Consider the following 22,919-nt stretch of genomic DNA (forward strand, 5'->3'; position numbering starts at 1 on the left):
CCCCCAGTGGTTTCCTTTTAGTAATTTCACTTCCTTTCTTTCCCTTCTCCTGGACCGGACATTTGTGTTTATTTTTGCGTTTTATTATTTTTATAACAACGTATTTTTGCATGGTAAATGTTTTTAAACGTGTATTGCACCCCCAGCACTTTGATAGGGCAGAGGGTGAGTGGATGTAGCTCTAAAAAATAAAACAATTATTGTGATGTTATGATTCTCTGTGGTGCCATATACAAGAGGTGCACAAGCCCCATTTTCTGGCCTCTGGAATTCTTTTTGATGTACGGGTGTTTTTCTTCTTATTAATGTTTTGCCCAAGGGCGAGTGGCGGTAGTAGTCTTTTCATTTCTGCCTCCTGCCGCTGCTTTGACAATAGCAACAGCAGCGGGAGGCAAAAATGAAAGGAACAAATTGAAAGAAGCACTTTGCCACTGTTGTAATTTTGAAATTGACAGCATTTTTTTTACCCAAGTCTCAAGGAAAAGCTGCTTTCCTCTTTGCCTCCTATTGCTTCTCCAGCAGGGAGAGACATTCTGTGATGCTGGAGAGGCAGTGGGAGGCCAACATGAAAATAATTTTCTTCCTGAAACACTGGATTGCAAAACATGAACAATTTCCAAAGGAAAGCAGTGCTACGGGGTTTTTTTTTTATTGCCCGTAGGGGCAGAAATGGAAAGAAACCTGCTGCCACAGCTCCCCAAATGGGCACCCTCCAGAGGGCCACTGGAGTGCTCCTCTCAGTGGCATTGTGGTAAACATTAGTAGGAGATGAAGTGGAGTGAGCGCAGAAGCAGGCAAAGGACCTGCATGCTGCCTTTGACAGTGGTTTAAACTGAGTTACAGAAGCTCCCTTCCCCAGTCCAGCCACTCCCTGAAAGAAACAAAACCCCAGTGATTTTTCATTGTTTATTAGGATTAGCTAATCCAGTCAGAGAATAGAAACAACACTACATGATTTACTTGGTCCAAAACAAATCACAAATACTCACAGTTCACAATCAGGCCATAAGATAGAAAGCTTCTTGTCACACAGGATGCTTCAAACAAATTTGTAGCTCTTGCAACTTGTTTGGGGATGATTCACACACAGAAAAAAAGGGCTACATTCACCAAACAAAAAACCACTTGCAGTTTTTTTCAACCAGTTTGTTTTACAATCCCATTTGCCATGATTGTGCAAATCACTGATGCTGCTAGCTATTGGCCAAAGAGGGGGGAAATGTAAATCCTGCCAGTGGGCAGTGTCTTCGAGTTACAGCTGTTTGGGCTATTTCTTGTTTTCTTGGCCATTTAATTTACGCTTTTTAGCTATTTTCAAAGGAAATATATATTTTTCTCTTTGAACGTTTATATGAGATTTGTCGACTCTAAACAGAACCCCTTCTTAACTTACTCTTCCTGCTGCCTTGGGGAATTAGCACATACCTTAAGGGAACATGAGAATGTGGTATTGGGGTTGGGGTTGGTCCTGCTTTGAGCAGGGGGTTGGACTAGATGACCTCCTGAGGCCTTTATTTTTACCTATCATATCAGAAATGCACAGTTGGCATTCAGGTCCTGGCAGGTAGGTGAGAAAGGAACTGACTTACCCCTCTCTTTTTAATACTACTGTATTTATTTTTCATTTGTTATTTTTAAAGTATTTTCACTTATCTTTAAATGGTAAGAGAAGACATAAACTATTCTTTTGCTGAACTCCATTATGATTTTGAAGAGCAAAGTCTGCAGAAATCCCCTGTATTGTACATAAGGCATCATTTTTTATTAATAAGCTCTGACAGTGAAAGATTACATCAATTTTAAAATGAATTTTTGACCAGCTAGCTTCCTGTAATTCCCCAGGGCATATTAAATAAACCTAATGAGCCAAACTTACTTCTTATTTAAACCCTAAGGAACTCTTCTGACTTCAGTAGAAGTCCCTGCAGAATATGGGGTGCTAAATTGTTTTCTGTATCAGAGAAGACTTCATATGCCATGCACACCCTGACAAAACAGCTTTCCAAGATTTATGAAGACTTGCATGGTACAGAACCGGAAAGGAAGTTTAATTACACCTGGCTTCTGGTCATTTCTCCATTTTAGGATGTGACCATATGCTCTGCCCTTAAAAGTCTATCTCAGAAAATAAAATGAATCAGTCAGCCTTTTAACTAAAATTACAGTGAATGATTTGTCGTCTATTCTTGCATCCATTACCCGAGGAATGTAAGTATTTAGTCATTGTCACTTCTGATGTGCTTACCCTAACCTTGCTATCACTGAGATTTATCTAAAAGTTTAATCAAATGTAATTTTATACTAAGGCCTTCTCAGTAAATAATTGAGTTGTCCTCTCATCTTAGTCACAAATACTTCTTTGTACTGGTAAGAAATAGTTTAATCAGTTACTAGTCTATGCAGCCTTCCTGCCTTGAAGACATAAGACAGGATGAAATGTACCTCTCATTTTGTACTAGCACATGAACAGAGTACAAAATGTTAATTTCTAAAAAAAAATATTTGACTTATACAATTTGAGTTCACCTTGAAAGTCACATCTTCTATTCAGGGAGGCTCTGGTAAGATGGCAGACTGCAAACAAATGTGGAAACGACTGCTTGCTTATATATTTATTATATCCTTTGTTCCAGAAATTGGGACGTCCATACACATTTGAATACAATAATTCCATTCAAGTACTAATAATCCAAAATGCCATAAAGCTAGAGTAGAGTTTACAGTGAATGACAATGATAAACTGAGAGGATTGTCTAAATAACTTTATAGATATCCTTGTATTTCTGCTTAGATTTACAGGTAATATTTTAAATCTAATCGTAATGGAAGTTCACTGAGAGTGCAAAATTTCTTTTTATCTCTTTAAATATTTCTCACATTGTGCACAATTCTGTTTCCACTGAAGTCAGGGGAGTTTTTTTCCCCACTGGAATCAGGATAGAAGGTGTTGCGTGTGTCTCCTGTGGTTCTCTTTGTTAAAAAGTGTTGGAACCCTACACGGAATTGCAAGTTCATTCCTGTTGACAAGCTGGGGCAGGTATGGCTCGTTAGAGTTCACCATAACTGTAAAGCAGGTGGGAGCAGCCCTCAAGCAGAGTGGGATTGGGCCTGGGGAAGACTCTGAGGGAAGAAGCTGCCAAGGTTGAGGCTTCGTGTAGCATTACCTTCGGAATATTTGTTTGTTAATGAAGCAGATCGCAATAGGGGTGACTTTTTAACTCTACCGCAAGCAGGTAGCTTTTGCTTGGAGCTGAATGGTGACTGTTAGAAGATCCGTGTTGGGAATGGAAGGGAAACATTTTGCACCGGTAGGGTTCTAGTAACACTCACATTCCCTGGTAGCGAGTGTAGTATAAGAGCATAGAGAGATGGTAGATGTTGGGTTTTTTTAATCCTGTCATGCCTTTAAAATTTATCAACCTTTTGGGGGACTTGGATTATATTTCACTATATGAATAGTTATTTCAGTTGCTTGAAAACTACCTTTCAAAATGTAGTTTAAATTCAAGTTTTTCATTTCATTTTCATTTCAAAGTACATCTTCATTTAGAGGATAACAATGATTCATGTTGTTATTATATGCAGATCTTGGACATGCAAGGCTAGGTCCACCCAAAACTAAAGGCCCGCCCCTTCAGCTAATGGGGAAGAGCCGGTAAGCCAGGGTCACAAGTGAGTACGTGGGGCAACAAATGAAAAGCAGGAATGGTAGTGAAGTCAAATGTTGAAAATCAGGGAACCAGAGGTGGACACCAAGCATAGAAACCTGGACAGTGCCCACTGCTCCTCCAGGCATCTAAGGAGTCAGTGGACACTGCCCAGAGGAACTCTGCCTGGAGATGTGATCGGACAAGGGAACGGAAATAGGCCCCACAATCACAGAGCCCACACATCCCATCCAGCTTCCTCCAACTGGTATGATGGGTAGCCATCTTGGCCAGCACCACGAGGAGGTTGACAAAGAGGTCCCGCGACTGTGTGGGCCCACAAATGGGGTGTGTGTTTATCAGGAGGTGCAGGGAAAAGTGCAGCAGGAACCTCAGTAAGAGGTTCTGGAGGAGCTGGAAGAGGGGCTGCAACCGGACACACCCTACATAAATGTGTACCAGGATCTCCCTCTCACGGCAGAAGGGACACGTGCAGGGGGAGTTTGTGAACCGTTCCAGGTACATGTCCGCACTCATGGCTCCATGGAGGAGCTGCCAACTAATATGCCCAGTGGGCCGTGGAACCGGAGTGGAGTACAGGCTGGCCCACTGGGGTTCCTTGCCCTCCTCCTGTGGCAGCCTTCTTGGTGTCAGGGTGGGATGTGAGGGTGAGGAAGTGGATAGCATGAAACAAGAGCATGTACAGATGTTTTCTGGACATAGTGCAGAGGTGAACTGGCTGCACATTGTGGCGTATTGGGGGCAGCCAGGGAGGCTCGCAGGATGGGGGCCTGATGACGACTTCTGGAGGACCATGGGTGAGAGGTTGGTGGAGAGCAACCTCCTACAGGAGACGCTAGAAGAAAGCAAGAGAAGCAAATGGCAAGGCTTCCCTCGCCTCCTGAAGCACATGGCAGGGGACATGCAGGGTGGACAGCCCTGTGCTCTGCCCATGAGGTCCACCCAGTACTAAGCTTATTGGTCTGGTGTGTAAAATAAAAGATGTATTATACTCTCCTGAGATGCTGTGGACTGTAGAAATTAAATGCTAACCAAGCCCGTAATAATGAACAGCAAATTCTGTGGGAAGCCTTTTGAATACATTTTAGAGAAGAATTACCCTGACGATATAGGAAATTAAACTATATGCACATATGGTGCAAGACATTTCTGCTTTATTGTCTAGCTTTGTGCAGGAGATACTGAGAAAATTTATCTGCTGTCTTTCAAATATTAATATAATAACATATTTCCACTTTGCTGCAGTAATAAAACTAAAACAAACCCAATATGTTCAGAGAAAAAACAGTTTTCTGTATCTCCATATCTTTGAATAATATTGCTATTTAGAAATACCACTATGGCATCTAGCAATCCTGTTCCCAATGAATTTAGTGAGGATGCAGAATCTAGATATTTAGAAATTCCTCTTCCAGAAATGCACAAGTTCACTAGAGGGGTAGACGAGGAAATTTGATAACAGCTTCAGCACATTTCCTGTTTGTTGTTGTTTTTCTGTTTTTGTTTTGTGTGGGTTTTTAAAAATTGTTTAAGCTCCCTGTACCAGACTGTCTTTCGCATACCAAAAAGAAACTGGAAAGTAATTTGGACTGTGGTTTCTGAGATATTACAGTCTCAACAAACATTTTGTGCTGCTTGCTTCTGGATCCAATTCCCATGAAATCAATGGGAAAACTTGCCTGACTGCAGGACAGATTCCTGTTAGAGTAAAAGTTTTATTTGAGCTGCTAGTGTAATATTGTGTATATATAAAACAAAAAGAAAATAAAACGTATAGAGCATATAGCTACACGTGAATATTGAATTTTATGCTCAGTTGAACTTTAAAATGCATGATTATGTTAAAAAATGGCGGGCCAAGTCTTCAGCAGGTTTCAATTGAAGTAAACCTCCTTTAATATAGTTACACCAGTCTACACCAGCTGAAGATCTGTGATGTGTATATGTGTGTGTACCTCTATAGATAGGGGCATACATGCACACACTGAATGGGAAACCTCTTTTACTTGGCATTTAACTTTCTTACCCATGGTGTCCAGTATGCACTGCCTTAGATGTCATTCTGAACTGCAGTGTTTGTATTCTTCACTGCCTCGGTGCTATAGAAATCCTAATTGTCTCCATGAAAATGTAGACTGTTTACTGTTGTGTGCCATTGGTTTAGATCCCTGTGAAATCTAAAAATAAAAATGTCATTTGGGTTTATAATTTGAAAGTATGGTGGATACAACTTTGACAGTTTATTAGTATAAAAGACAGTGGTGTGTCATTCTTCAGAGAATTGACTCCTGGAGGCATGTTATTGACTTTGCTGATAACATCACTATATATTTTATACACTTAAAAATCAAGAAATTTACATTATGCCCTAAGGGGGGGCGGGTACATATTTAAATAAAGAATATAGCCATTTCCAGCGTTATCAGTTTAGATTACTGGATGCTGTTAAAACTGCTTAGTGCAGTATATTAGCATAAAGAAAAGGCAACAATAAAACTTCTTTCTTCTATGATGGTTTGTTATTTTTATTCCTTCTCATGAAATATACTCATTTGCAAAGTCTCCGGGTGAATGTACGGAATTTAACACAAAGTTACCACGTCAATACAACATTAACATGGAGCTCTGTTAGACCAGGAGTCAAGGTCAGGTGGGACTTCAAATTCATGCCCACAACTGAGTGTGAGTTCTACTGATACATACAGTCAACTGATGTGAAGTGGCTGGAGGATAAACCTCGGATGACCATTTTGTGAATCTCTAATTTGCAAAATTCGGTGTATTAGCTGGAATCTGATAGTCAAAAAATGTGTACATTCATTCAAGTATCTTTATCCTACCTGCTGTCATCATATTTCTGGAGTAAGTCTTCAAATCAAAGTGTGTGTTCAACTGCAGTTATTATGCTGTTCTAATCGTACCCCTGTTCGGTCCTATCCGTGCTGGCAGAATCCTAAAGCAAGTTAAAGTAACTACTTCTTGGGTGGGAATCTTGGAAGTATCTCAACTGCCTGCTGTCATGTTAATATGTTTAAAATCGGATTGGCTACAATAACTTATTTTTCATTTGATCTTATAACAGTTTATAGAGAACATGTGTAGCAGTAACCTCATGGAACTGAGAGTCAGGACCTTGGGTTTTGTTTTTGGCTCTGCCACTGTTTGTTTTGTGATTTTTAGCAAGTTCTTAACCTCTGTTCCACCCATTCCCCAGTAGTAAAATGAGTGGTGTTGCTGTATTTACCTTACAGGGGTGGGGCGAGTCTTAATTTTAATTACTGTAAAATACAGTACCTTGAATAAAATGCACTAGACATGTGCAAACTATTTACTTTTATTGTTGATTTATGGACCTAGATAAAATAGTCTAAAATCCTGTCCGGGATAACAAAGATGTCTCTACTTTTGGATGCAGACTCAGAAACACAGTTATGTTGAAAGGCTCTGGGGATTTATCAGTTGAGTGAAAAGGGTAAAGAGGTTTAGGTGTAATGTTCTAACTCAACAGCAAAGGTCACACCATTCAAGGTCACAGGGGAACAGTGGTGGATCCAACTGGAACATGTAGTTTGGCTTAAAGGAGAACTGCAGCGTATATGGGGATAGACTTGATTATTACCAGTGCATTTACGTATTGAAGGGCCACTGTGAATTTAAAATGCATATGCTGCAGACAAAACATTTTTGCCTATCTTAACACTGAAGCCTTTAGAAATAGAAAGTGAATGACTTTTTAAAATCAGATTTGTGTGGCACTTAATGTTCTTTTTCCATTTTGTATTTTTCTGAGCCTGGGTTATAAAAATCGATCCAATTTTAGTTTACATTTTTGGATTCTTGGTTCTACTGTGTTGGAATACAGATGTTTGCTTATAAACAGCTGTTTACAGTGGGATTTTAGAACAAAAGCTTGAAAAATGTCTTTTGGACTTAGGGTTTGTAAAAGTTTGTTCTTATCATTTAAATTCTGAAGCCACTTAACAGCCTATAAAACAAAATAATTGTCAAGGCTTCAATGCGGCAATGAGCTCTGGACGGACCCCTATATCTGCAGGATTGAAGCCTAAATTAGCAACCTACCCTCCATGATGTTCAGGCATCTGTAGTATTAGTTGTAGCAGGAGAATTGCAGAATCCTGTACTCAGATCTCAGCAGATGTGTGATATAGAAAGAAATGTTCTCTTGTTAAAGCTGTATTTAATTTGAACAGTATAGTCTGGCAACATTCTGAGATCTGAAACAGGCTTCAATTTGCTTTAAAAGCTTTATTGTTTATTTGGGAACTTCCACCCTTTTAAGATAACTTGCATTTTTCTGGAAAGCGTAGCTGGGAGTGAAAAACTACAGGCTGAAGCTTCTCTACGTAGTTTCTCATAGTCCACATGAGCAATAAAACGGAGAGACATGAAACAGATGGGGGAGCTTGGGCCCGAGAAGAAGCAGGAGAAAACAAATGGGAAGGGAGTGGTACTGTGGAAGATTTGAGGTGAATGAGTGCAAGAAGGGATGGGAATTGGGGGGCTGAGGAGGAGCAAAAGAAAGAGATTGGGGGTAGGTGAGGAGGAGTATAAGGCTGGATCTGTTTGTTGTACAGAATAAAATACAGAGCAGTAATTCCATGTTGGAATTCTGGTAACTATACAACTATGGAGGTTTTGTTCTCCAGATTAATGGGGTTGCTAGGCGTCTGGTTTTCGACCAGAATGCCTGGTCAAAAAGGGACCCCAGCGGCTTCGGTCAGCACTGCTGAACGGGCTGTTAAAAGTCCAGTTGGCGGAACAGCAGGGCTAAGGCAGGCTCCCTCCCTTCCCTGGCTCCGCGCAGCTCCTGGAAGCAGCTGGCATGTCGGGCTTCTAGGCACAGGGGTGACCACGGGGGCTCTTCATGCTGCCCCCACCCTGAGCGCCAGCTCCGCGGCTCCCATTGACCAGGAACCGCCTCCCACTGGCCATGAACAGAATTACCACCCCATACTTCAGGTATACGCTATTTATGCTGTTTCTAAAACATAGAGGGCCTTGCTTAAGGACTTTAATTAAAAAGTTCCCTTTTAATGGTGGCATATTGAATGAGAGTCTGGACTGTCTGCTGCATAAGTGCCCATCATACAGATGAGACATTCCTTTACCTTAAATCTAAAGTCCTATCTATGCTATAAGGTCAGCTGCATTGGGGAACTTGGTTACAACAGGATAATACTGTTATATCTTGAACAAGGTGTACAAGGTTACATCTTGATCAAGGTTACATCTTGCAGTGCAGCTGCCTTCACCAGGAGCTGGGAAAACAGTAAAAATAGAGACCAGTCATGTCCACACTGCAGGAAAGAAACATGTTTGTAACTGTGCTGGGAGACTACCAGGACTTCAGGTACTATATTGATGGACACCGGTGTAAGAACTTGGGATAGATAGATACCATGTCATAACTAGGTCCCCCAACATGGTTGGTTTTGTAATTTAGACAAGATCTACATTTTCTAGCGTACTTCCCAAGTCTACAGGTTTTTTTATTCGTGAATTTGTAGTCTTTGCTCATTTTTCATTTCCAGTACACTTTACAATTCCTACATCATTCTTAACTTGCTGACCATCCCCCATCATATATCAAAAAAGCACTTCATTCTGTTTAATCCACTTCTTAATAAATGCTGAATGTACATAAATGAAATGGGTGTTGCCTGTAAGCATACAGAGCCATAAAACGGACGTTAATGAGACTATTAATGTTGTGAATTAGGGTACATTCAGAAAAAATGATCATAGGCTCGAGTAGAAATTTGCAAATATCTGAATTGGGTACAAGTTAATGATCATGCTGCAGATACAGAAAGCATTCTAGATCACTTATGAGCATAGAGTGATGGCAATATTAATATTAATTAACAGCTGCTTTTTGCTATAATGAAGATATAAGATTGGAAACTGTGGGTGAGAATGCTTTTTGAATTGGATTTTATTTACTGCAACATAAAATTGACTAGACATGTTGTTTACACATGTGACAGACATGCAGCAAAGCCCACTGATCTGGCTGTGCATTGTTGTGTATCCAGATGTTTTTTCAGGGCTTAGTGTAGCAAATGTTCTTTCATTGCTTTAGCTGTCGATACTGACATCTGCCTCAGCATTTCCCTAAGCCATAATTTTAACATTACTTACAGTTTCTGACTCATCATCTATCTGCCATTTAGTCTTTTATAAAATATCATTTAAAAGCATGAAGATTCAATCCCCTATTTAATCCCTTTTGGGAATGCAGAGGGGAAACCTAATTGAGGGAGGGAGATAGATGGCAAGGATCGTTTGTCATTGCCCTTATTTTTTAGTAGGTTATAATTCAGCCATAAAATATTTGCCATGAGCTAATATTTGCCATGAAATTTTGCAGGTCACTTGTTCATAATGTGAACTGTAGTGCTTATGAGTACTCTGGGTGAAGAGGAACTCGAATGAGTCCTTCATTTGTAAATGTTCTTTCTTGTTAATGTTCGCTACATATTTTCCCCGATGAAAATGTTAGAAGGATTTTAATCATGTAAATTTAGAGAATCATAGATTGAGGGAAGAAGTCTAATCAGCTTGGTATATATGTAAATATAGTTGAGTTGATAGTTATTAATTGCTTTTAAAAAGAAGTCTCTAAATTCTACACATTAGCAGCCAATAGCACAGAAGCAGCTATTAGTTTTTCTTTGCTACTGTAAGAGTCAATGTTTAAAGTGCTTAAATGCAAGTTTTAAAATAGAAATTAGAGCTGGAAGAGACAGAGGCTACATTTTTTTCAACCATGGGTGCCTAACATTAGTTACTTAGATTGTTAGTCATTTGGGGCCAGGAATCATCCTTTTATTCTGTGTTAGTACAGCATCTAGCACAATGAGGTTTTGGTCCATGTCTGGGCCTTCTAGGTGTTACCACAATATAAATAATAATAATAATAATAATAATAATAATATAAATCCACAGGTGGGCACTTAAACAAGTAACCTGATTTTCAAAAACAACAAGGAATCTGGTGGCACCTTAAAGACTAACAGATTTATTTGGGCATAAGCTTTCGTGGGTAAAAACCTCACTTCTTCAGATGCGTAGAGTGAAAGTTACAGATGCAGGAATTATATACTGACACATGGAGAGCAGGGAGTTACTTTACCCACGAAAGCTTATGCCCAAATAAAGCTGTTAGTCTTTAAGGTGCCACCAGATTCCTTGTTGTTTTTGTAGATATAGACTAACACGGCTACCCCCGATACCTGATTTTCAAAGGTTCTAAGCATATACTTCTGCCACTGAAGTGCTCAGCATTTCTAATTTTTATATAGTCCTTTTAATCTTTCTCTCTCAGTAGAGCTGGTCAGAAAATGGGATTTTTTTTTTCCTGCAGAAAATTTTGACTTCTCAAAAAAACTAAAAAATTTAATCTGAAAACTGGAAGTTTTCAGGTTCTGGGTTTTGGATTTCTCATTGAAAATCTGGACTCTTTTTCTGATCTGTTTTTACCTCGCAGATCTTTTAGATATTTCAGTTGTCGCTCGTGAGGACATACTGGTCTTATCTTATCCGTTGCTTTCTTTTCCAGGAGCAGGTTCAATTACTGCATGCTAAAGATTGTGCCTGAATCAAAACCTCACATCCAAACACTTCTGAACTTTGTGGAGATTTGGATTCAGATTTGGATCTGAAGACTGTCACTTGGTCCTGTCACTATTTCACTATGGGTTTTCATTTTTCCTATCCTCTTCTCTCCCACCCCCATATTCTTGCCTTTCTTTATCTGTGTTACATTACTGTGTTGCTTTTAGTTTGTACCTTGTAGTGATGCCTCCTCATGTGGTCCACCTGATTCAATTTCTCAGAGTCTCTCCTGCTTCTGCAAAATGGAAAGCAGCATGTGAATAGGTTAACCTCCTAATTCTCACAGAAGAATGGGCGCATAGCACTTCTTTTTTGCGTTAGTAGCTATTTTGTGTGTAGTTAATGCAGCTTGCTTTTAGTAATGCCTGCTTCTCTTATTGGAACCGGTCAGTGTCTAGACTCTCAACTCTTTCTTCTTGTTTGAACTTTCTTCAGGAACTCACCTTTTCATAAGTCACTAGGTTTGTTGGACTTCTGCTATTATATTCTCTAATTTGCAATTGCAATCACTCACAAACAAAAAGCTGTATTACCATTCCCAATCAAGAAATTCAAGGTTCTTGATTAAGGTCTTCAACCAGCTCTCAAAAGGACTGATTCCCAAATCAGTCTATTTTCCCCAACAACTCAAGGTAAAGAATCTACTCTTGCTTCTGTAAATGCTCAGGAATAACCCATTTGGGAGCTCATCTGTTTGCTGTCTTTCTAAGAAAGTTCTCCTTCTCATGGTTTGTTATAGGGTTTTTGATTCTCAGCTTTGCTCTGTCACTTGTTTCTGTTTGCCCTCTCAACACCTAACTGTCTCACTCAAAGCAAATTCCTTTTTAATAAGAATCACCCTGTTTCCTCCTCTAAGCTCTGAGTGACTCTGTGTGAATTCCTATTGACATTTATGTTGTTACTATGTATTGAGACACAAAAATAATAGTACCAGGAAGCAGTAGTTGCCATGACTTTTGAGCAACAAAGTTGCATAGACAGATGATGGGTTTTTTTTTATTTTGTGAAATGGAAATGATAAAATACAAATCCTGACATTACAAATATTACTAGTACAATTGGACAAGTTGGAGTACAGAGAGACAGTATCATATCGCTATTAGAGGTGGACTCAAGATGCAAAATTCTGATCTGGAGTGAGATTTCCAACACCCTGCACTGATCAGAAGTGTTCAGGTGCATGGGGTTTGATTCAGACTCATCTCTTACTTCTGGAAACCGACATAGCTTGCAAATTTCATGCAGATTTCATATACTTGCAATCCCACTGTATACACATTTGAGGAATATAGGTTTTATTTCACTTGTAAATTTCTCCTAACTTTATGCAGATACTCACATGCGCAGGTACTGAGGGATGAACATAAATTTAACCTTAAACTTACTTGTGAGCGTTTATTTATTTTTTCCTTTTTGGTCACGTGATTTTCAGATTTTCACTTCTGTCTTTTCAGGTCAGGATCGCAGTGAAGCCACTTTAATAAAGAGGTTTAAAGGTGATGGTGTCCGATACAAAGCAAAACTGATTGGGATAGATGAGGTTTCTGCAGCGCGAGGAGATAAGTTATGCCAAGATTCCATGATGAAACTCAAGGTGCAGTGTGACTTTTAATGTTTAAGTGTTACAGAATAATGTGGGGAGAATTTCAGATTGAACTCTTAGTCGTTCTACTTTTATGGCGTTGGGTCAAATTCCCCTTCACTTAGACCACTGTACACACAGGCGTCATAGAATAGAATTTGGCTAGTTCTGTACAAGGTCGTGACTCTGACATTGATAAGTTGGGGCTTCACCAGGGAGTTCCTTCACATTCTGATGTTAGGAATCCAAGATGACTCTAGCAGTGATTTTGGTTTAATCTAGGCCTTTAATCTAACTTCCTCTTTTCCTCCCCCGTTGTTCTCTCCCTCCCCCATACCCCACCTAAAATATGGAGGCTTGGATTTGAGGTGTTGGCCCATCTCTAGTTTCTATAGGCAGAAAAACACAATAAATAGTGTCCTTAATGTGCTCCCTGAGGAGCTCTACAATCTAGGTAGATAACAGACAAGCTGAAGGAAAGGGGCAGGAGGTGACATAAAGCAGCATGAATGAGTAGTGAAGTGCGGCAACACACATCTCGTGGGTCACCAATTTTGTAAATGTTTCCTTACAAGTAAATTGAAAAAGAGCTCTGAGCATTTTGTAATGGTGGGGGAGGGTCTGTTTTAAAGGAGGGCCCTTCATTTCTCAAAACAGCATCTGCCACGAGACTCTAATCTGATTCATGTGCGTGTAGGCCCTTTTCCATTCATTGCTTGGTTCCATCTGCCAACAAGCTGTGTGGGAGACCTGTGGCCATTAGGACACGGGGCTAGCCTTTTTTGATCTTTCTCCCATAGGAATGCCATTTCCATGTCTCCAAGGTGCTTGATTCCTGTAACCGTAATGGACAGACTTGCCTAAGTAACGTGAGGTGATTAGATCCATCCAGAGCAGATGGTCTCACAAATTCATATGCTTGTCTTTTGAGCTAGAGCTCCTTGCTCTTACCATGTAACATGAGGGAATCATTCCTCTTCATTTTAATATTCATGCCCTTCTGCTGAAGTGTTATGTTACCTTTGACATTCTGGTCAAGCTCCAGTAAAGCCACCCTGGTCTAGTGGTCTGAGTGGGTAACTTGGGAACCAGCGACACCTGAGTTTTAGCACTGGCTCTGGCATTAAGTGGCTGTATGGCCTTGGGCAAGTCACTTAACCTTTCTGTGTCTCAGTTTCCTCATCTGTAAAATGGGGATAATAATACTGATTTCATACCAGCGTAGTCAGGATTAATTAGTTAATGTTTGTAAAGTATTTTGAAGCTGCAAAGCATTAGGCTAAGTATTTTTATTTATTCACAAATGTAATTTGTGACACTGAATCCTAGGCTGGTAGCATTGGTAACTGATAGAAGTAGGACTCTGAAGATGGAAAGAGAAGTTGCTATGTGAGTGCCAGGTTATGTTTCAGCTGTAATAATATGCAGAATGCACAAATAGCAAGTCCACCCACTCGACAGAAGAGTCCAATAATAGGGTAAGTCCACTAGACAAAAGGAGAATAAACAGAAAAGGCACCCCATTTTTTCAGTCAAGGCTATTGTTAACTTGCAAAGAAGATCTTTCTTTAAAAATGAAAGGTCAGTTGGCTCATTCTGTTCCATGAACGAGAGAGCCTTTTTCCTCCTGCCTTATTAAAAAACTAAGCAAGAAAAAATAAAATTTGCAGAGCGAAAAAGCCTTCTCGAAATCACAGATTATCTTCAGCTCAATAAGAACAAATTCCAAGGAGGACTGGATGGCTCAGGGAATTGGTAAGAGTTTCTGTGTGGATCATGCATCAAACGGGCTGTGAGGAACATGAAGAAAATTAGTATCGAGGGGAAAAGGGTGGAAGACGATGGTTGGGGGGGAGGCGCAACCTGGATTGGCCTTTAAATTGTGGCTGCATATAGTAAGGAAGAGCTTGTGCTTGATTTTGAGAAGTGCTGAGCATGCCTAGAAGCCAGAAAGAAGCATCAAGTGCTCAACTCCTCTGAAGCGATGCCCCCGCTGTTTATTGTGTGTGGGCATCTACCAGAAAATAAAACAAAAAATAGTGAAATCAACCCAACCCTTCTTTGTCTCAACAGGGAATTGTTGCTGCGACTCGTTCGAAAGGAGAACATAAACAGAAAATATTTTTAACTGTCTCCTTTGGAGGAATCAAAATCTTTGATGAAAAGACAGGAGTAAGTAAAACGATCACATGATGGAACAAACTTGAATCTCGTGATGGATGTATCCGTAAAAGCGTTTCCTAGGTGGGCAGTAATATCACACTGACATAGGAACACATAAACAACAAGGAGTTCGTCTTAAGGTGCCACCGGACTCCTTGTTGTTTTTGTGGATACAGACTAACACGGCTACCCCCTGATATACGAACACATAAAGCATCTGACAGACTTGATAAAGCTTTATCGTATGTCAAAGCAAGCCATTAGTTTACTCAGGTGCAAGGGAATTACACTAGAGTTTGTTATAGAGCCTGTTCCTGAGTACCTCATGTGCCTACATGTTCTCTGGGTTGGGCCCATAAGGTATTGTGGATGGAGGTGTCAAATAACTGCTCTACATTCAGATCGTGTTGGTTTAGTCTGAAGAGTTGAGGGTGAATACACTTGTATTTTGGCAGGATTGGTGTAGTACATACTAAAGAGCTCCTGTGATACGTTGTTTGCAATTCACATTTAACCTGCTTTAAAATGGTTAAGATATAATGGAAGAAAATACCATCAATTTGCTTGGGAGAAAAATGCAGCTGCGTGTTGTAGTTCTAGCAAAAATAATGGTTCATGTTCCTCCTTATTGTTTGATACTATTTGATGTTATCAATAATTATATTCCCTATTTTCACAAAGCAGAAGTAAAGGTTCTTACAGCAAAGAAATGTGACTATAAAGAACCTGCTTATAAAGACAATTGGCCACAAACAGAAAAGATTGACCATTGTCAGAGAATTATCTCTGTGTAGAAGTTATCAAAGCAAATAGAATTATGCTCACAAATAAGAATGTGGGTAGTTATGGAAATATTAGGTAAATAATAACAAATGATATGCTTTGGATCCTACAGTAATCGCAAAGGGATACGTTCTATGCCCTGCGCATAGCTAGAGGAGCTGGATGAGGACTGGGCAAAGATGAGGAAGGAATTCTCCTTCCCCTATAAGGCCACCAACGATACAGCTACACTCCAGCTTGGGAACATTCTTTCCAATTTGGGTACCCCAACATGCGCTAGCTCTCCACAAGCTAGCCCACTAAAAGTAGCAGTGTAGCAACTTGGATTAACTGCCAGATTTACGTACCCAGGGGGCTGGGTAGGCTTTTACTCAGGTGGCTAGTCCAAGCCACTGCCCGTGCTAGCCTTTGCTATGCTGGTATTTGTAGCATGTTGGCTCAAGCAGAGCTAGTGTGTGTCTGTCTACCTGAGATAGGAAACACACTGCCATCTGCAGTGTAGACATACTTAGTGTGTCTGTAGACTGGCAGCCCCGTAGCTGCAATCCATAATACGGACCACCTATGGTGGGAGGATAGAAGGATCTGTGAATTCCCTGTGCACCCTGCTCCCAAATCTACTTGTTCTCTGCATACAACCATACAGTTGGTGCACACAGAGCTAATAACTGCATCACCCTTTGCATTGCTCTCCAGAATCTGGTTTCATCCTTATGCAATCAAGCCATAGTGATTCCAGTGCCATAAGGAGGCTCTAGGACTGCAGAGGCAAGGATGGGATGTGCCTAAAACATCTCTGTTTTGTTCCTAACAGCAGCTCTCAGATCCATACATTCAGAAGGGGAAAAATCATGATCACTGTCTCACACAGGCTCCTGTTGACAACAGTGAGGGTGTCCCATTCACTGCAATGACAGGAAAGTAATCATGATTTCATCAAGCAAACAATTGCCACAAAATTCAGAACTTTTCTAGCGATACATAATCATTAGCAGAAGAGGTTTCTGTCATGTGTATTGGAATGGGGGGGGGGTGTAGTAAATAGAGATTTAAAAGTATAAGTTTGACTGTTCAGATTTCAAAAAGCAAAGACTAAAGGCTGGTCCATGAGCATCTGGTATAGTAAGTCACAAGAGATTTCGTCACTTTGTGCTATTTCTGCCCTGACATGCTCACATATGATTCCCCCCCCCCCACACACACACACTGCATTAAAAGAAATCTAAGCAAAACATGATTCCACCTAGAAAATAACGACACAACATTCTGGCAAACTGATTTTGATCCTAATTAAGAAGATCTTTACAGTAGTTGAAGCCCTGTCTTGAATTTTAAAAGGTTTTTTATTTAATTTATTAACTATTTAACTATGTAATGTGATGCCAGAAATAAAACCGAGCTGGTGATAGATGGAATTAACTTTGATCATACAAATTAAGTAGCATATAATCATTGTCATTGACCTCATTAGTACATAATATGCCTAGTTTATGATATGGTCATCTGGACAGTATTCTGTATGGACACAAATGCAATACATATACTGTATTACACACAAAAAATGATGTTACAAGGACATAAATAAGGTTACAAAGCAGAGGTGATGCATGGGGGGGGAGCACGACTCAAGCTGTTGGAGGAAGGAGACGAACCTTTAAATTGTGCTCCCCAATATCAGCAGGTATCAGTCATCTGTGTTGCAAAGTCAAGCACTAAAAAAGTTAGGAAATGCCAGAATTAAGATTGCCTTAATTCAGCTACCTTGTGTGTAGATATTATGACAGTCTTTTGTTACATGATCACATGTTTTTTTCAGAGGATCCCTCCCTCACTTAGTGCACAAGAGGAACAATGCTCACATAATGAGCAGCTATTCAATATGTTCTTTTCTCCTCATTGTTCAGTATGTGGCCCCATGCCTTATTTACCACACACTGTTGAAACTTAACTGCGGGGCTCATCAATATATTATCTGAGTGCTTCACAAATATTAATGCACTTATTTTCACAACATGCCTGTGAGGTGAGGTGATATTATTGTGACCAAAAAAGCACCCCTGTATTCACACCACACACACTGTAATAACTCACTTATTATAATATCATGGTGAAATACATGTAGCAACATTATATGAAAAGTTATGAATTCCCCCTATATGATGATACTAGCACATGTTCAATGCCAAACAGCTCTGCCTAGGCAAAAGTAGTTAAAAAGGTCTGTCCTAAACAGAGGAAAGTTTCTTTATCTCAGTTTCTATATAAGTAGTAAACAGAGTCGTCAAGACAGCAGGGGAAGGAGATGGCAGGAAACAGAACAATTTGCATTTTAGTAAATGCAAGTGGGGGAAGAAAGAGCAGGGAGCCTCCTTCACCACCTGACTTAATGTTGCCTTCCTCATGGTTTGGATAAACATTGTTTTGAGGGGTAACCTTCAGAAGAATCCACTTCAAAGGTTCATTGGACTATAAAGGAAAGAGGCAGAAAACCCCAAGTGCTCTGTCTTTCACCTAAGAAGACAAAGGCACCAGCACTTTTGGGCCTCTGGGAGAGATCCTGACAGAAGAGGGTCAGTCACCATCTTGCTGGAAGACTGTGGATGAGAATGGCCAACTTAAACAAAGCCTTGAACCAAAACTTTCTAGATTGTTAAACTTTTAGATGCTTTTTCACTTTTATTTGCTTGTAACCATTACTAACTTTATTTCTTGTACTTGAATTCGCTTAAAATCCTATCTTTTTGTTAATAAACTTGTTTTATTTTTAATCTAAACCCATCCGGTGCTATATTTAAACTGAGTTGTTTGTTAACTCCACTTGAAGTAACAAACTGTTGAACAATGACTCGTTAAAAGGGCAACAAACCTCAAGATCTGAATGGTCCAAGAGAGGGCTGGAGTGTGTTGAGGTCACCCTGAAAGTAGTAACCAAGGCTGGTGGAAGCCAGAGTGGGGCTATAGACAGGCTGCTGGGGTCAGAGATGCTGACCCAGGGCTATCTTGCAGACAGACACTCAGGTTGTGACTGGTAGACTGGTTGTGAGCAGCCCAGGTTGGGAGTTACAACTGCAAAGCATTGCAAGGCACCCAGGGTTACAGGGCAGGCGGTGACACAATTCCTCATGAGTCTGGATTGCATCCCAGAATGTGATAATTATTATCCCCATTTTAAAGATGGGAAACTGAGACACAATATGATTAAGATCAACAGTATCTACTAATTTTGGGTGCCCAATTAGAGACACCTAGGACCTGATTTTTCAGCATACTTAGCATTATATAGTATTTGATATGTTCAAAGCATAGCTCCCATTGACTTCAGTCAGAACAGTGAGTGCTCGGTACTTCTGTAAATCAGATTCCAGAGTATCAAGGCAGGTACCCAAAAAATGAACACAGTTAGTAGCATCTTGATTTAAGTCACTTGCCCAGCATCACACAGAAACTTTGCCATAAGCAGGGATAGAATCCAGTTCTTCAGAGCAACATTCATGTGACTCAGCTCTGAGATCACCCTTTCTCTTCCTGCAATCTCCTGCATCATTCACTACACACTATAAGTTCTGCAACCAATAAAGCAGGGGTCCTATTTCACTACACAGCCTTGATTAATCACCAGAGCAGGTCCATGCACCGAATAAGCTGGGGTCTTGTGGAAAAAGTAGTATTTGATCACGTAATTAAAGACTACATTGTAAGGTATATGCACAAGGGGGTTAAATTTAATTCTGACATTTCCTAAATTATGAGTGCTTGACTATGCAACATTAATGTTTTTTTAATACACGTTGTGTGTGTGTGTGATTTCCTAGTTTTTAAAGAGCAAACTGAAAAAAAACAAAAATTCCATCATATGGCATCATCTTGACACTCACATGGGTCATCAGCAAGGTTGGAACCTTTAGAATCAGCCACACAGACGTCCACAAGTTGAGTTAGTGGAGTAGATTACCATCCTTTATATAGGCCAGCACTAAAGGGGATATAGGATACTTTTGCCAGGGGATTTCACAGGTATTTGCTTACAGTGGAGGAATGCTGAGACTCAGGAACCTTGGGTGCCATTCCAGGCTTTGGAAGTGTGGGGTGCTCTAGTGGACACAGACTCTTCTATCCATTCCCCCGTCTGCTCCATTCCTTTCAACTTGTCCTTGTCCCAGTCTTGTTTCTTTCCCACCCTTTGCTCCTCATTCTGAGTCCCATTCTCCTCACTTCGTCCCAACCTTCAGGCTTCTCATTCCAGTCCCATTGTCCTTGCACAAGTCCTGGTCTCACCTCTTTGCACACCACCCCAGTCTTCCCCTCATTCCCAGTCCTAGTCTCCTTGCCTAGTTACTCCTAGTCCCTCCCACTCCTGGCTCCTCGTCTGATCTCTGTCTCCTGCAGTCTGGCCTCTGGTTGCCCCATCCACATTCGCTGTCCCCACTGGCTGCCGGCCCTGAGCTCCTTATCAAATCTCCGGCCCTGAGCTCCTTATCCAATCTCAGTGTCCTCCCCACACCCTAGCTCCTTGTCCCAGTCTCTCTTTTCCTGGCCAGTCCCAGTTCTCCCCTTCGCCCTGAGACCTTGTTAGACCTATCTCCCCTCCCTGCTTCCCCCCTCCCCTCGCACTGGTTCTCAGTCCCAGTCTCTTCACTCAAGCAAGTTGCAGTCTCTCCCACCAGCTCCCAGTCCTTCAGCCCAGCTCTGTTTCCTGCTCTCTGCCTGCCAGCCTCCATTCCCAGTTTCCATTTCACAGCAGGATCAGTGGCGCTGGAACCGGGGTGGCCAGGGGGGCCACAGCTCTCCCACTTTTTGAAAGTGGATGGGCCTGGCCCATCCACATTTCACCAGGGTGGACCCCTTCTCTTTCCCCCCATGCCCCACCCCCTGGCTGCGCCCAGCCAAGGAGCTGGGCAGTTGTGGGAGACGTGGACCCTCCACCTGCCCGCGGTACAGGGGGCCTGAGAGCAGTCCCCGGCAACTCCGCACCAGCTCACCACAGCTTCCTGCTCAGCTTTGTCCCCAACCTGGCTCCGGCTGGTGGGGGGCCCTCAGAGCCGCAGCCCAGCCATGGTAAGAGTCATGGACTCTCCACCTGCCCATGGTGTGGGGTGCCTGGGGAGTGGGGACATGGTCCAGGGGCTGCTCTCAGTCCCCACCCCTTCCCCCTGCAGGGGGGGCAGGCTTCCCAGCCCCGCTCCAGCTTCCGGCTTGGCCAGGGGCAAGGTCTTCAGGGGAAGAGGTAGGGCGGGGTAGGCCCTTGGGGGGAAGGGGAGGTGCCCTAGGGGAAGGGGTTTTGGGGGGAAGAGGAGACCGAGGCAGTCCCCCCCACTTTTGGGAAGGCTCCAACGCCCTTGAGCAGGATCCTTGTCACAAACCTGCACCCCATCCCCAGGTCCAGCTCTGATCCCCTCTGCACTGGAATCAGGATTCATCCTCCATGCTGCCTGTGCCCAGCAGAGAGTCATTGAAAGCAAAGAAGAAACAGGCTGCCTGGTTTCATTTCAGGTGCCTGGATCCGATGCAGCCTGCAGCAGCCCAGACCTGCAATTGCAGGGAACATGGTGCCCAGCCCTGGCTGGAGCACGGCCGGTGTGGATGGAATCTTCAGATAATTTAACTGCTTAATGCAAGTCTCTATGCAGTGCGAGCCAACTGCTATTTTTCCAAAGCTCATCACTTGGCCAAGAGTGGGTGGATTTCCACAGAGATGGCCACAGACACATCCGTGGCACAAAGTCCCCACTTTCCAAATTTCAAATCCCTGCTCCGAAACGTAGGGGGTCACACACTGTTTTGCACATGTTAAAAAATTATGAATTTTCCCCATGGCTTTTTCTCAGAAACAGCTGGACAAATTTGGCTGTGGTTTTCCCCAGATAATCAGACTGAGGCAGACACTCAGCATGGGAAATTATAACCCAAATGGTTAACCTTTGGCCAGGTTATAAGCAACTGAAAACAGGGTCTTATAATGGTAAGTGTTGGACAACCTTAATAATAGGTCATGCTTCCAACCCCACCTATAATAACTAGGGCTGTCAAGCGATTAAAACAATTAATCGTGATTAATCGTGCAATTAATCACACTGTTAAACAATAATAGAACACAATATAATTTAAATATTTTTGGATGTTTTCTACATTTTCAAATATATTGATTTCAGTTATAACACAGAATACAAAGTGTAGAGTCCTCACTTTATATTTTTTTTTATTACAAATATTTTCATTGTAAAAAACACAAGCAATAGTATTTTTCAGTTCACCTAATACAAGTACTGTAGTGCAATCTCTTTATCATGAAAGTTGAACTCACAAATGTAGAATTATGTACAAAAAACCCTATATTCAAAAATAAAACAATCGTAAAACTTTAGAGCCTACAAATCCACTCAGTCCTATTTCTTGTTCAGCCAATCGCTTAGACAAACAAGTTTGTTTACATTTGCAGGAGATAATGCTAACCGCTTCTTGTTTACAGTGTCATCTGAAAGTGAGAACAGGCATTCGCATGGCACTGCTGTAGATGGCGTCGCAAGATATTTACATGCCAGATGCGCTAAAGATTCATATGTCCCTTCATGCTTCAATCACCATTTCAGAGGACATGCGTCCATGCTGATGATGGGTTCTGCTTGATAACAACCCAGAGCAGTGCGGACCGACGCACGTTCATTTTCATCTTCTGAGTCAGATGCCACCAGCAGAAGGTTGATTTTCTTTTTTGGTGGTTTGGGTTCTGTAGATTCTGCATCGGAGTGTTGTTCTTTTAAGACTTCTGAAAGCATGCTCCACACCTCATCCTTCTCAGATTTTGGAACGTACTTCAGATTCTTAAACCTTGGGTCAAGTGCTGTAGCTATCTTTAGAAATCTCACATTGGTACCTTCTTTGTGTTTTGTCAAATCTGTTCTTAAAATGAATAACATGAGCTGAGTCATCATCCAAGACTACTAAAAGGTGAAATATATGGCAGAATGCGGGTAAAACAGAGCCGGAGACATACAGTTTTCCCGCAAAGAGTTCAGTCACAAATTTAATTAACGCATTATTTTTTTAATGAGCATCATCAGCATGGAAGCATGTCCTCTGGAATGGTG

General features: G+C 41.3%; 1 protein-coding gene across 2 annotated transcripts in view; it reads left to right on the forward strand.

The window, feature by feature from the left end:
• Positions 1 to 22,919, forward strand: part of LOC112120565 (disabled homolog 1) — a 258,238-nt gene that overhangs the window by 148,771 nt on the left and 86,548 nt on the right. For both annotated transcript variants that reach the window (XM_024219691.2, XM_024219692.2), the window contains exons 4-5: positions 12,761 to 12,900; positions 14,962 to 15,060. In XM_024219691.2, the coding sequence (XP_024075459.1) occupies positions 12,761 to 12,900; positions 14,962 to 15,060 (239 nt within the window). The remainder of the gene's footprint in view (positions 1 to 12,760; positions 12,901 to 14,961; positions 15,061 to 22,919) is intronic.

The sequence above is a fragment of the Terrapene carolina genome, unplaced genomic scaffold (assembly GCF_002925995.2).
Source record: "Terrapene carolina triunguis isolate 2854851 unplaced genomic scaffold, T_m_triunguis-2.0 Scaffold103, whole genome shotgun sequence".
NCBI lineage: Eukaryota > Metazoa > Chordata > Testudines > Emydidae > Terrapene > Terrapene triunguis.